The 15,008-nt window shown below is 34.1% G+C and overlaps 1 protein-coding gene across 2 annotated transcripts; it reads right to left on the bottom strand.

Annotated features, from left to right (window-relative positions):
- Positions 1 to 126: 126 nt before the first annotated feature.
- Positions 127 to 5,233, bottom strand: LOC111470530 (interaptin-like). 2 transcript variants are annotated; one of them, XM_023116067.1, is made up of 10 exons: positions 5,111 to 5,233; positions 4,773 to 5,017; positions 4,345 to 4,545; positions 4,130 to 4,252; positions 3,967 to 4,004; positions 3,760 to 3,859; positions 1,528 to 3,552; positions 1,375 to 1,413; positions 629 to 714; positions 127 to 508 (listed from the first exon to the last, which is right to left on the bottom strand). In XM_023116067.1, exons 2-10 carry the CDS (start codon positions 4,839 to 4,841, stop codon positions 259 to 261), a joined length of 2,931 nt encoding a protein of 976 aa, XP_022971835.1. In that variant the 5' UTR covers positions 4,842 to 5,017; positions 5,111 to 5,233; the 3' UTR covers positions 127 to 258. The 2 variants fall into 2 exon arrangements, with proteins under 2 accessions (XP_022971835.1, XP_022971836.1); XM_023116068.1 differs by having other exon boundaries at positions 1,555 to 3,552.
- Positions 5,234 to 15,008: the final 9,775 nt, after the last annotated feature.

Raw genomic sequence — 15,008 nt, 5'->3', positions numbered from 1 at the left:
TAACTCTATAGGAAAAAATATCTGGAATATAAGGCCCCCGACTTGTAGTTTGGTGCTGAAGCTTGAGGGTAAGAAAAATGGGCTCGTCTCCCAGTAGAAAGAAACAAAAAAAATGAGGGAATAATCTTCTGACAGCAAATATCTATAATTTTCTAATTTTCAATAAATTGGTTATACCATACCAAGTTTTCTGTTTAAGCACTCGATATTTTCCTGCTGAATATTCTCAATGACTTGGTGAAGAACCAGGTAAAAATACTAATTTCTTTTACTATGTTTAAGGTTTCGCACAGTCATTACAAGTTGTTGTCTTTCGCCTTCTACTTCTGCAAATTTGAGACTTATTTCTGAATATCTCTCTTCGATTTCTTTCAGTTCTCTTTCCATAGTTTGGTTCTTCTCCTTAAGAGAGGACATTTCAGTAAGGAGGTCAATACAACAGTCATCGTTACTTTTACCAGAAGTTGACAATTTCAGTTCCTTATTTGATGAGTTTGAGTCCACTTTCCTGCAAATCAGAATTAACATTTGTATATTTAAGTAAAGAGCCATTATAAGACCCATAAAATACAAGTAAATTATGGAAATGAACATGCTTCTGATTGTTGAACTGATTGACTGCTTATACCTTCCACAAAGTTCTCCATGAACACTGTTCTGGTTCAGTCTCTCTTCTTTATTACTTGTTTTGGTGATACCAGAACGGTTGATGTCCTACATTTCAAAGACATCTGATGTGTTAGAAGTCTAGAACATGGATGAAGTTATATAAATGAAACAAAAAACAAGGTCTAACAAGGGCAATATTAGCCTAGTATGAGGCAAATTCATTTCATTTTTTATTTTTGATATCTCATTTTTCGCAGAGAACTATGATAAACACTAAGTTCTTGACAGTCTTTTCACATGCTCCAATAATGATGATCTGGAATTTATGTAGATGGAGACAGGAGTCACCCTGATGAGGTATTCTGAATGTGTATGATTACTTATAATGCTTCTCAGTAGAAAAAAATACGTTAGGTAGCTAAGTTAATGTAGTTTTGTACTTGCAGCAAAGCTTTGACCATTTAGATTAATTCTGAACATAATCTTGTTCTCTAAGTGACTGTCGAGATGATTCTTCTCTAGAACAAAGATAACTTTGTATTTACTACAATACTAGTTCCTTGCAGCTGCATTGCTTGCTGTCATACATTGACAGTAGATATTATCTTTCTTTCTTCTATTTCATTTTTGAATATATGTTTAATCATAAAAATTTAGTACTTTCTAACAATATAAATGGTGGGGAGGACTTGGAAAACATCAAATTTTCGGAATTGCGTGTAATATTTTGTATCTGGATATTTAGTTAAAGGGCTCGAGAACTACCTGAAGCGATTGCATCACCTCTTCTGAAGCTGAAAGCTCCTGCATGGTATGAGGAAGCGTTTGAGATACATTATGAATTGATGCTGAGGTTAGATTCAAAGCTGAAATTTCTTAAACTTCCAAATTGATGTTTGACATGCAAGAAGTTCTCACCTTATTTTGTAGTTCTAGTTCGAGTACCTGTTTTCTTAGGTTTTCTTTCTCAGAATTTTCTGTCCGTGATTTCTTCCTTAGCTCATTAATTTGTGCTCTAAGGCTTTCCATTTCAGCTAGTAGATTGTCAATTAATCTATCTTGCTCGTGTTTGGAAGCTTTCATTCTAATCAGCTCTTCCTGTACCTTTTTTGCTTCTCTCTTCGAAAAAGCGATCTCTTTTTCTAAAATTTCCCTTTCTTTCCTTCTTTCTTCCGATGCTTCCATTTCAGAAAGTGAACATTCAGGTTGTTCGCTCTCTGCCTGCTTTGCAATGTGCTTTTCTGCATTTAGCGTTTCTATATTTGATTTCAGCATTTGGATTTCCTCCTCCTGATAGTCTTCATGCTCTTTCCCATCTTCAAGTTGTCTGGACTTATTATCTAGCTCCATTGACATGTGATGCATTTCATTTGTTTTTAACTCTAGCTGGAAGGAAAGGTCATGCAGTTTTTCTTCGCTCTTTTCTGAATCTTCATTAGATTTCTGGAGCATTTCTTTCAATACTACTTTCTGCAGACGCAATTCATTTATTTCTTTGGCAGATTTAATGATTCTCTTTTCATTATCATTTAACTTGGAAGCCATTTCCATTGAAAACTTTTTACTTCTCTCCTGAAGAATGACGGCTTTTATGGCATTTTTCCATCTTGTCTTACTCAATGCTTCTTTTGCTTCTATAGCCATTTTTTCCAACTGAACATTGGCATGTTTGATGGCATTGAATTCGTCATGATACTCACGAGTCTGCTTTTCCAATTCTCTCTCCATGCGCTTGATCTGACCTTCAAGCTCATTGATTGAGATCAAAGATTCTGAAAACTCCTCAGTTTGTATTCGGAGTTTTTCTTCTAGCCTTTCTATTTCAGATTCCATTTCTTTTATAACAGCCAATGAACCCGAGTATTCATTCTGTTTTCTGAGATATTCTGCCTTGTTTCTCTCGAACTTTGCAGAAATGTCTTCGTTTTCTTGCTTGAGGATTTCATTGTCTGACATGAGTTGTTCTAAATGCATCTCTAGCTCTTCTATATTCTTCAAGTGCATTTCTATTTCTCCATTCAAATCTTTGATCTCCTGTTTCAACATGTCCACTTCCTTGACATTGACATACCCTTGAATCAATTCTTTTGGCAATTTTGGGTTCTCATCATTATTCCTTTTACAATCATAAGCAACTTTTCCATCACTCTCCAAGGATTCTAAAGTTCTTGAAAGATCAGCGATTACCCGATTCTTTAGCTCAACCATTTCTTCTAGATCTCTCACTGCAAGAACTAAATCAGAGTTGGAGTCTTGTGTTTTCTGCAGTTGAAGCTGTTGATCAGTTCGTAATTCCTTTTCCTGCTTAAGCTCTTCCCGTATTGCGGCCAGCTGAATCCCTGCTTCCTTTATCTCAGACTTCAAAATTTTGGAGTCCTCTGCCTCATCATTACATTTCTTCAAGAACTTGAGTTGTTTGCACTCTGTTTTGAGTGCATCCCTTTCCTCAGTAAGGCAAATGATTTGTCGTGATAGATTCTGCCCTTGTATGGTCTCCTTCGTGACCTGTTTACGAAGAGACTGCAACTCCATTTCTGTTACTTCAAGCTTTCTCATGAGCATAACATTCTCATTTCTTACCCTTTCAATCGAACTATTAGGAAGCTGGTGCATCTTTTCTCTTGAATTGTGTTCTTCAATACTATTTCCCGAGTCACCAAAACTTCCGTCTGAAACTGAACCCAGTGACCATTCCGTATTTGATCGCTTATGCGCTTGGTTTTTCACCCTAGTGGTGTCGACCGTTGCCTTAGTCATGGAGTTCTGTCTAAGGGATGACAAAAGGGTAGGACTTTGGATAGCATTCTTCTTTGATCTGGAATCCTGTTGAGTATTTCTTTCATCGTTACAGTATGATGCAAATTTAGCAGAATTACAGCCAAGGGATACTTTAGAGTTGCCATTTTGTTCTGCATCCTCACGTAAAGTACTTAAGTCGCCATTCTGCAATCCCACCAATATAATTTGGATCAAGCGAATGGGTCAACCTATCCTTAGTGATTACGAAGTTTCTTTTATTGAAAATGAAAGGGAAATCTTTCTTCAATCAAATTGGTTTTAACTTCAAGGAAACTATTCTTCATTAAAATATGTTTCGCAGGTGCTGTTCCTAAATTCGAAATGAATTGGAAAATTGGAATGAGACCTTACTTCTGTGGGATAATGGCTTCCTTCTGTACTTGAAAAGCTAAGCTGGCTATTAAAGAGGTTCTCATGTTGACATGTCGCAGCGCCGTTCTCTTCATAATCTCTGTTAATTGGAAGCTAAAACTTCATAAGGTGAGGCAGATGGAAAACAAGCAAAAAAAGAAAGGGTCACACTGTAAATTAAAATAAATCTCAGGTTCTTGTTATTACCTTTGATCATTATCTCCCTCCATTTTATGAATAGTCACCTGTTTAGCCAATTTCCATGAATATCAGGAACATCCACATATATAAGAAATAATGTCATGGCAGTTTTACTAGACTTCAAATTTCTAGGTACAGCTCAAGTGGATGAGAAATATAGAGAACCAACGTGTAGTATGGCGCCTGAGTTTGCGAACTTGAGAGGAAGGGAAACTGTCATGGGTTCAGTTTCTGCTTCAAAATCTGCAAAATCAATTGAAGCTTCGCCCACAAAGCCAGATTTTGATGATCCCTGCACATACACACAAAATTTTACAACTTGCTCCACCAGATGGCTAATTACGAACTGGAGAGTATTTGGAAGTCTGTGTTGCTATAACTTACCGTTGAAACCACAAAATGGTAAATTTTCTCATTGATTTTTCCTGTTTTTATCTCCCTAACAAGCTTGACTGTTTCATAAACAGGATTCTCCCACACACAAGTTCCATCTTGAATAGCAGCTTTCTCAAGCTTCACTGTTGCCTTTCCCACATCATCTGGCACCAAAGATATCATCAAAGCCGGTTTCTTCAACTTCGGCACCTGAAAGAAAGCCAATAGTACTGGGTAAGATCCTGTCCCTTACAAAATTGAGTTGAAAAGTTCATACTTCAAATATTCTCTAGCCATCAGCGTATTATCTCGTTAAAATTACTGAAAATTTATAACTAATTAACATTAATATTTTTAGAAAACCAGTAAAAATTACCGACATTTCATGTTGAGCAGAGAAAAATGTAGTTAACTACTCCGGCTTTCAAAATCATTACCTCTGTTGCCTGGAATTGCAGTTTGAATACAGCTTTGATCTTCTGCTTCTTGCTCCATGATTTGAACATTTTTCAAATTCTGTTTCAGATCTCCAAGAATGAATCTCTAGTTCCTGACCAGAAAACCCACCAGGCTCTTATCGAATATAAAATGTTGTTTAGAACTTGAAGTCGGTCTGATGAATTGTTCTGGTTTGAACCGGAATGAATTCTCTCCTCCCTGGTCGCTGCAATATTGGAAAATCCTGAAAGCAGCAAAAAAGATGGGGGCCTATAAAAATTAAGTTGTGGAGATGGAGATGGAAAAGATGAGGCGAAACAAGTAAAGAACTAGTTACGTGGGAAGAACAACTGAGAAGTTTCTCTCCCATGGCAATCAAACAAGCAGCTGTGCACTATTGGAAGAGGAACAACGCAGTGCATTATTATTTACTTTTGGCTGCAAAAGGCAGCGGTGCAATGCTGCCGCTATTTTCTAAATGACAAATGTGACCCTCTACTTTAATGATACCTCTCCATCAACTAAATGAAAACTTTATTTCAACGTTGGGAACAATGCGGGTCACGAGCTTTTGGCCTTCCACGTTATTCCAAGCTTGGTAAAATTTCTCACATTCAACTGTTTATTTATTTATTGTGTACTCTTAAACTTTATCATTGGTCTAAAGTTGGTAATATTATCTTCGATATTATAAATATTTCAAAATTTTTTAAAAGAATTTTCTTGAGACTTAGAACATGGTGTTTGAATTCCAGTTCTATTCTGGAGGGCATTTTTGTAATTTTCTCTTATATATATTCTGGTTAACACTCATTTCTTCAACAATTTTCTTCATTAAGTTGCAGTTTGGTGCCTTGTTGACTTCAGGTTGTTTCATATCAATTTTATATAATAATTTCAATGGCAGTTTAGAGTTCTCTTTTCCAGAGCACAGTGGTCCTGCACTGTTGAAGTGTGGTTACAACCATATTTATATCTCCAAGGTACGGCGACTCAGATGGCATACTATTCAACATATTGATTACTGGTTTAGATCTATAGTATCAATGTTTTGACTAATTAAATTAAGTTATATTTAAATTTGAGTTCTTAATTTCATCTCATTTAGAACCTGGTTCGTTCAGCCTATTTCGAAATTTTATTTGCCCTACTAATTAATAGCCTTTCTGTCCTTTTCTCTCTAATTAGCTGGATTCAGAGTGACCTACAAGTTTTTTTTTTTCCTTCTTTTTTTCTGTTTTTGATTCTTTTAGGTTAACATTCACTTTTTCCCCTTTTGTATTTTGAGTCTACAATTTAGTTGCCTTTTATTCTACTTCTTTGTTTATTTATTTGTTTAAGGTGATTTTGATGTGATTCCCCACTATTATTAACATTAGTACATTATCATGTTTTTAAATTATTTTGTGTTATTGATGCTATGCTTACGTTCCATCACTTCCTTCAGACTAGTCATATTTTATTTTATTAATTTCTTTGAATTTTTTGTGGTAGATTGATATTAAAGTTTTAAGTTTTAATTCCTCAAGGTTAGTATTTTATAAGTGAAGCTTGAAATAAAAATGTCCTATTTCAGTTTTTCAGGTTGTGGTAGATTTCAAATTCAGCCTCGAAATTAAGCAAATGTTGATCACTAATATATGTGATTCATGAATCCAGCTAAACTGGTGGGTACCTTTACTTTTTGTTTGAATTTTTGGAAATTTATCATGTGCAATTAATAATACGTGACATATTGTTGTAGATTACCATTATGTGTAATTAATGAAGAAAACCCATCATGTGTTAATAATCAATATCATTCTAGAAAAGGCTAGTTTTGATAGGGTAAATAAAATTGTCAGAAAAAATAGAGCCATTTGAATCTATAAAATGACCAAATTTTGTGGTATTGAGAGTGTTTGTAGGATAATGTTGTGCCTACTTAGTTTGCCAAAGCCACAAAAGCTGTATAAGAAAAGAAAGAACCTCATGAATTGGTAGGTCGCATTATTGGTTTGTTAAGGAAAATGTGTGTAAATGAGACGAAACACGTGGGGTCATGTGCCATTTCCACTACATATATATATACATATATATCCATTAATCGATGTGGTGTGTTGGATATTGAATATAGATTCCAGCTGGTTTGCTCGTGGAGGTTCCGTTCTTCATTCTGCCATTAAAAAGACCCCACTCCAAGCAATTATGGACGACGTAAGTGCTCAAACTTTCTGCTTTTTATTTCATTTTTTATATTTAAATTTCTAATCTCAATTGATGCTAGATGTCTTATCAATTCCTTATGAAGTATTAAAAGTAAAATTCAATTAATTGAGCATTATCTGTCTCTTATTAAAGATTTATTATAAATTTTAAGGTGAAATTATAAATGGAAAGTTACTTTTATCCTCTCTTTTAGTTTTGCTTGCATCAGACCTTTGCTGAAGGATAATAAAGTGAGTGCTTAAAAGCTAGATATGCATGAGAAAGTGAGTGGAATCTGTATGTGGGTCTAGATTTTGATTTGAGAGTAGATGAGCCAATGTCTGAAGGTTATTTAATCCCAAATTATGGTTTACATAGGTATCATATTTGACTCTTTATTATAGGCAAATATTTCGATGATTGAAGATATTTAGTCTTTCATTATGATTTATCATAGGTACGATATTTGACCTTTTATTATGTGTAAATATAAGTATCATATTTTTCCTTCTATTATAGGCATATCTTATATTCATTTATTGATCTTTTCATTTTTTTTTATAATTTATTTGATTTGGTAAATAATTATTTATTATCATTTAAGGCGATGGTTTTAACAAATATTCTCAAAGAATATTGATTAGATATCGAAACGGAGTAGGAGGTCTAGTTACCGTCCTACTTCTAAGATAACGAAAGAACATTGCTTGTTTTCATTTATTGCTGTCATTCGGACCCTTCTTTTAGGTATTATTATTAGTTTTGTTCTAAAATACAAAAATAATTATTATTAGTTTAAGAAGATAGGGATTGTTTCTCTAATGATGTGACTCATTCCTATACTTTCAACCTATCTTAAAATTAATTTTTATTGTTAGTGTTTATTAATGTTTTGAGTTGGTAAAATAATTATGATTATTTTCATTTATTGATAAAATTAGAGGACTGATTAAGATGGAACAAATGATATTTTAATTTAAAATTATTTTACTTTTGTATTGATATGTAAGTGTTAGTGACTAAATTTATAATAAAACTTTTAAGATTCTCAGTTTTAAGTTTTTTTAATTTCTCTGGTCTCTGTTGTGTGACCAGTCCAGTCCTTTAGGGAGATTAGTGTAGCTGATGATTCCTTCAGTCATGTTGGATGTTTCTTATTTGGATATAGATATTATTGTTGTGTTTAAGATTTTCTTCTCTCTCTTTTCGCCAGCTTCACATTTTGTCCCACGTATATTGTTTTATGATCGTGTTGGATGTTGATTTCTAATGTTTCATTGGCTCTTTCATTCTTACTTTACTTTCGAGGATGAGATAATGTTTCTATCAAAAGCATGAGGATCTTTTACTTTATTTATCTTGAATGCTTTGGTTGAAAATATTATTTATAGTGCCCGAAAAGAATATAAAAATAATATCTAAATAAATCAAATAATTGTGTTTAGTCTTGTATGAGAGAAAGAATTTCGTATAAATAAAATATTGTTAATTGTTATGTTATTTAATTTTAGATAATTAATATATTTTATTTTTATTAAGTCAGATTATTAAAATTTCAAGACTATTTAGTGCTTAACCTATATCACATATAATCAAATTTAATAAAAAAAAATTATAAAATTAAATAAATTTTTACCAAATTGAAAAGATAAGTATACATGTTATATTAAAAATATTAAATATAATAAATTTATCTCACTCCCCATATAAAACACAAATATTTTAATTTATTATCATTTATCATCTCTTCTCCTGATAGGCTTATGAACCATTTTAAAGCTCCGAAATTGACAGATAAAAATAAGTAATAAAAAATAACGAGCAAAACATTCAATATATATAAATAAAATCATGCCGAGGTGATAAAAAAAAAATAAAGTAAAAGAAGTAAAAAAAAAAAAAAATGTATTCCAAACGAAAAATAACAGAATAAAAGAGGGTAAGGAATTGAGGGAAAAAAAAAACAAAAACAAGAGATGGATTTTCAAAAATGAATTTGAGAAGAAAAAAAATTCATTTTTGAAGGAAACACTTCTATAGAAAAAGGATTTTTTTTTAGTGTAAGAGTAAACTCTCTCACATTTTCATTATAAATTTTTTTAAAATATTCTGACAAGATAAGGAATCACTACAAGAGGAGTAAGATTCAGATTATCTTGTTGATCGAATATCTCAAGACAAGAACATTGTTTGAGATTCGAATCACTCCACAAGCAAGATTGATCATGTCTAGCTTGAATGATTTTTGTTGATCAAATATCTCAAGATAAGAATACTTGATTGAGATTCGAATCACTTCACAAGCAAGATTTTGATCATGTCGAGCTTGAATAATTCTACATGCAACCTAAACTACATAGAATTGCAAAGAAACTTAGTCATTGGCTAAAGAAGAGCACAAATACTTCTTTTACTATATTTTTCAAGTCTACTTACAAATACAACATACATAGTTTTATATAGACTCAAAATGAACTATTAAAGGGATTCAAAGAGTTATAACATTTATACTTAATGCCCATAATTAACCATTATGTAATTGTAACCTGAAGTAAATAAAAAGCCTTAAAATACGTTAATGGAATACAATAACTCTAAATTATAATCCACCCAAAATTTATAACATGAAACTTCATTCTTCTTCAATATGGCATGAATTGAAATATATTTTAATAATTTTAACAATATTTTCTTCGCATCTTCATGGAAACATATTATATGATTGATGTCTCTTAGTTTATATCACTAACTTATTAACCCAAATCTCTATATCTTTACTTCTCAAAAACTCACCACATTTAGCCATTAATGCCCATCCACCGGACTAACAACTACCACTCACCATTGTTGACTGCCAATGCCCAAAAGCTAGCAACCACCTCCAACCATCACTGACTGCCAATGGTCATCAATGACTACTTTCACCACCATTGACTTCTAGTGACTAGCGAAAAGAACTTGTAGCTGACAACAACAACTAGGACTAAGGATGGAAAACCAACTATCACTTCAATAAATCGTTGGAGTGATCATTGGTCACCGACCATAGTCTCTTGTGTTCAAGTCTTAGTGTCACAATTTAGTTCAAGTGGTTTGAATCAACGATTTTGACAAAATACATAATTTTTTTTGCCTTTAATATGCACCGTATACTTGATAAACAATAAAGAACTAGGGCCGGTTTAAAATACATAATAAGTTGTAAGAACTAGGGCCAGTTTAAAATACACAATAAGTTGGATGATCTTGATCGTGGCCATGGATGTAGGATACCGCTAAGGTACCGTACTCTTAAGTGTTCATTCTTGAGAATTTGAATTTTGAGTCCTTGATCAATCCATGTCTAGACCTCGTCCTATATACCCATGTAGTCCCTCATCTCTCTCAAGACAGATTTACAAAACATGAGTTATATCTGGAAGTCTACATCTATTTCCTGCACTTACTACATAGTCATATACTGCTCTCAATCCACGTACCCACGTGATCCCTCGCCTTTCTCAAGGCAAGTTTGTAGAGGATGAATCTAATCGATAAGCCTATGCCCATTTCCATGTACAATACATATTCATGAATTGATATGGCTCGTACGTACTCATGTGGTCCCTCACCCTTCTCAAGATAGTATACAGAGCATCGTATCTGGAAGTTCATGACCATTTTCACACACAATACATAGTCATAAATCGTGAATCTGAGATATTTTCTTAACTAGACCAATCTAAGTCGTCGGTACAAAATTGTGACGCTACTCGTCAGGCTAGTAGAATCATACATGACAATTGTCAATTGAGACAAGGCACCCCACCAATCGAGATGAGAAATCATGAGTTCATGGCATACTAAAGAGGTAGGGAGGTCTAGGGTTGTTAGGAATGGAGGGAATCTCTCTTTCAATTGAATTGAAGAATGAAATTGGCTATTATATAGCTTACCGAATCAAATTAATTGGTATGACTAAATCAAATCTAATTTAAATAATTAAATCAAATCTAATCCAAATGACTAAATCAAATCTAATCCTAACAATTCCTCTCTTTAAATTGAACACAAATAGTAATCAATATTTATCTACGACCTCATAACAGACTTCCACCCTAAGCTAACTTCATCTTATTGCTTCAAATCCATGGCTTGCCTCCATTTCTCACTCTTCAATGCGTCTTTAAATCAATGTGTCTTCAAAGTTTACAGGTTTAGTAGTGGTAAACATGGCCGAGTGAGGTTCATCATCTTCTTTACAAAAAACTTCTCCTATTGCATAGTCTTTCATCCAGACTACTTCATCATCTTCCTCACAAAAATCTTCTCCTATTGCATAGTCTCTCATCCAGACTGGTGGTCTCTTATTCCTCGCCTTATTCGAGCTAGGAGAGCTTGCTTCAGCCAAAGAGCCCAGAAGAACTATTTTCCTCTGAAGTGTTTTCATCTGTCGCTTCTATATCATAGAGTCTGTAAGGTTTGGACTCTTCACTAACTCCCAGCAAAACATAACTCAAACTCTTATCATCTAGCTTAGTTCTCTGAGTTGCCTCCTCTTTTTGTCTCTAAATCAACTCGAGCTCACGATATTGTTCTTCTTCCTTCCATTGCAGCTCCAGAACTAATCGTCGCTGAGCTTTTTCTACCCTTCTTCTATTCTCTTCCAGCATTTTATTAGCTTCTTCTATCCTTCTCCTATTCTCTTCCAGCATTTTATCTAGCTCTTCTCTCTCTTTCCATGCTTGTTCTTCTTTTTGTCTTGTAGCAGTAAGAGCAACTTCTTTCTCTTTCTCAAGCTGCACATCAACATCATCAAACAACTTCTTGCGACCTTCCTCTATTCTCCTCTGTATTTCTAATTTAGTCTCCTCAGAGTTTAGCCTTTCTTCAACATTCTTCTGAATTAATTATTCCATCCTCCTAGCTGCATCTTCTTCTAACTTCTTTTCGCCGTCACAAGTGACCTCCTTCTTTTATATCCCCTCTTCTTTTGCTACCTCCGTCACCACATTCTGGACTTCCAAGTCTTTATCTTCTATTTTCAAACATTTGTCAACCAATGGCTTCATCTTTGCATGAACTGAGAACATGCGATTCACCATCATTTGTGTGTTCATTATCAGGCCCCTTTGTTGATGATAGATTCTGCAGGTTTCTTCTTTGATTAAGATCACCAAGCACTTCTCCTGTAGCTGCCCTATGCTTAGCAAATTGTTGGTGAGATTGGGGACATAGTAGACATTTGTCATAGTTTGTGTGATACCTTCAACTTCGAATCTGACACTGCCTCTTCTTTCAACGGCCAATTTTGAGCTATTTCCCAACCTAATAGCGTGTTTGAAACTTTCATCAAGCTCAACGAACCATGTTTTGTCCCCTGTCATATGATTTGAGCACCCGGAATCGAGAAACCAAATGCCTTCTCTTTCAACTTTACTTTTCTTTGTGTACGCCATTAATAGCAGTTCTTCCTCCTTGTCAAATTTAGTATGAATGACAGCTTCTTTTTCTAAGCCCGGACATTCAAATTGGTAATGTCCTTGCTTTCCACATCAAAAACAGTTGATGGTCGACCGGTTCACAAAAGATCTACCTCTTCCCCGTCCTCTGAGTAACCTCTTCTTCTCTAAAATGTCCCTCTGTCTCTTCCTTGTCCATACTTTGGTACATTCTCCACCTGCAGAACCTGCTCTTCACTCCTCTTATCAATCATCTTTTGTTCATGTACAAGCAAAGACGCATGTAATTCATCGACTGTTAATTGGTCAATGTCCTTGGATTCTTCAATTGAGCATACTATGAAGTTGAATTTATTGGTGAGACTTTGAAGTATTTTCTCAACAATTTTTGACATCCAACATATCTTCTCCGCAATTCCTCATGTCATTAGCAATACACATAACTCTTGAAAAATACTCAAAAACACCTTCTCCTGCTTTCATCTCTAAAGTTTCGAATGTTCTGCGAAGTCGTTGTAGCTGGGCTCGCTTCACTCTAGCATTTCCTTGATACTTGAGTTTCATTGAATCCCACAATTGCTTGGAAGTATCCTTTTTAATGATAGTTTTCATAATCTCTTATCAATGGATTGAGAGAGATAATTCTTTGTTCTGAGATCTTTGAGCCTTGCTTCATTGATTTCCTTTTGCTGGGCTGCGCTTAGTGCTTCGTTTCCTTTTGGTTCCTCGAAACCAGATTGAATAGCACTCCAATATTTCTTGGCATGACCAAACTCACGTGCTCGTAGTCTTCATCGAATTTAGGAACACATGGTGTAGCAAAGCTTCCTGAATCACTTGCCATTTGTTTAGTGTTTTTCCTCTCAAACACTCAATTTGCTGGAAGAGAATAGGAGAAGGGTAGAAAAAGCTCAGCGACGATTAGCTCTGGAGCTGCAGTGGAAGAAAGAAAAACAATATCGTGAGTTCGAGTTGATTCAGAGACAAAAAAAAGGAGGCAGCTTAGAGAACTAAGTTAGATGATAAGAGTTTGAGTTATGTTTTGCTGGGAGTTAGTGAAGAGTCAAAAGCTTACCGACTCTATGATATAGAAGCGGCAGATGAAAATACTGCAGAGGAAAATATTTCATCTGGCTCTTTGGCTGAAGCAAGCTCTCCTAGCTCGAATAAGGCGAGGAATAAGAGACCACCAGTCTTGATGAGAGACTATGCAATAGGAGAAGATTTTTGTGAGGAAGATGTGAAGTAGTCTGGATGAGAGACTATGCAATAGGAGAAGTTTTTTGAAAAGAAGATGATGAACCTCACTCGGCCATGTTTACCACTACTGAACCTGTAAAATTTGAAGACACATTAATTTAAAGACAGCATTGAAGAGTGAGAAATGAAGGCAAGCCATGGATCTTGAGCAATAAACAGAAATGGCATGGGAATTGATGAAGTTAGCTCAAGGTGTAAGTTTGTGATGAGGTCGTAGATATAAACTGATTACTATTTGTGTTAAGTGAGGAATTGTTAGTATTAGATTTGATTGAGTTATTTGAATGAGATTTGAATTAGATTTGATTTAGTCAATACCAGATTTAGTATTTGATTCTGTAACGGTCTATTATAGCCAATTTCATTCTTCCAACTTCGGGTTGTGATACTAAAGTTAGGAATGGAGGGAGAGATATGAAAGAAATTCCGATATGACTAAATATGGTATTAACTAAATCAAATCTAATTTAATAACTCAATCAAATCTACTCCAAATTACTAAATCAAATCTAATCCTAACAAGGATACATCTCTAAGCTAGGCTCGATCCATCTCGTAGGGGTGATACTTAACTATTAGAACGTTGTGTTAGGGTCATGATTCTCGCTGTCATATTATGAGTTTAGCCTACTTGGCTAGCTATAATCTTAGAGCTAAGACATGAGGTTCTAAGAAGTTCATCATAAAAGATTAGCCACGACAGTGTTATACGTGTTTAACTCATTTATAATTGTCCTATGTCAAAGCTTAAATATCATTTAAAGTTAGTGTAATCGGTAGTTGATATACATGAGGATTTTGTTCAAGCAATAAAATTAAAGGTTTACCGTATATGGATATAATTGAGTTTCTTATCTTGATAACAATATTGATACGACTCACTTTGTATTTATTATAAATGATTTGATTCAAATCGTTATGTGGAGACACGTGAGTAGGGTATCCTATACAATGAGTTCTATAAAACAAGACCACGAAATATTTAATATATTTTTATAAATCCGTTAATTGAGAAGATTAATATTTCACAAGATAATTATATGGAACTCGATCTTAATCTTTAGTGAGTTATGTACTTCTACTTTTAAGGGCTTGCCTTCGATTTGTGTCATGACCGGATTTTTATCTCGAGTCGCAACAACTTAAAACATACTTGAAAACATAAAAGACAAAATAAAATGTGTACAATAAAATTTTTAATGCTTAAAAATATAAATACATTTTATTTACAAATCAATAATAAAGTTTAAATACATTAAATCCGACAAACAAAACAATTTAGAATTAATATCAAATCAATTAAAACACAAGGTGGTTCTATATGGCTACGACTCCAGATCCGTATCT

The sequence above is a fragment of the Cucurbita maxima genome, unplaced genomic scaffold (assembly GCF_002738345.1).
Source record: "Cucurbita maxima cultivar Rimu unplaced genomic scaffold, Cmax_1.0 Cma_Scf00046, whole genome shotgun sequence".
Lineage (NCBI taxonomy): Eukaryota > Viridiplantae > Streptophyta > Magnoliopsida > Cucurbitales > Cucurbitaceae > Cucurbita > Cucurbita maxima.
This window is presented reverse-complemented; position numbering and strand designations above follow the sequence as displayed.

Coding starts and splice junctions, on each gene's coding strand:
- LOC111470530 (XM_023116067.1), bottom strand. CDS start 4,841: ATGTTCAAATCATGGAGCAAGAAGCAGAAGATCAAAGCTGTATTCAAA. Junction 3,860..3,966: donor GAGGGAGATAATGATCAAAG/GTAATAACAAGA, acceptor TCCAATTAACAG/AGATTATGAAGAGAACGGCG. Junction 3,553..3,759: donor GAAGCCATTATCCCACAGAA/GTAAGGTCTCAT, acceptor GTGGGATTGCAG/AATGGCGACTTAAGTACTTT.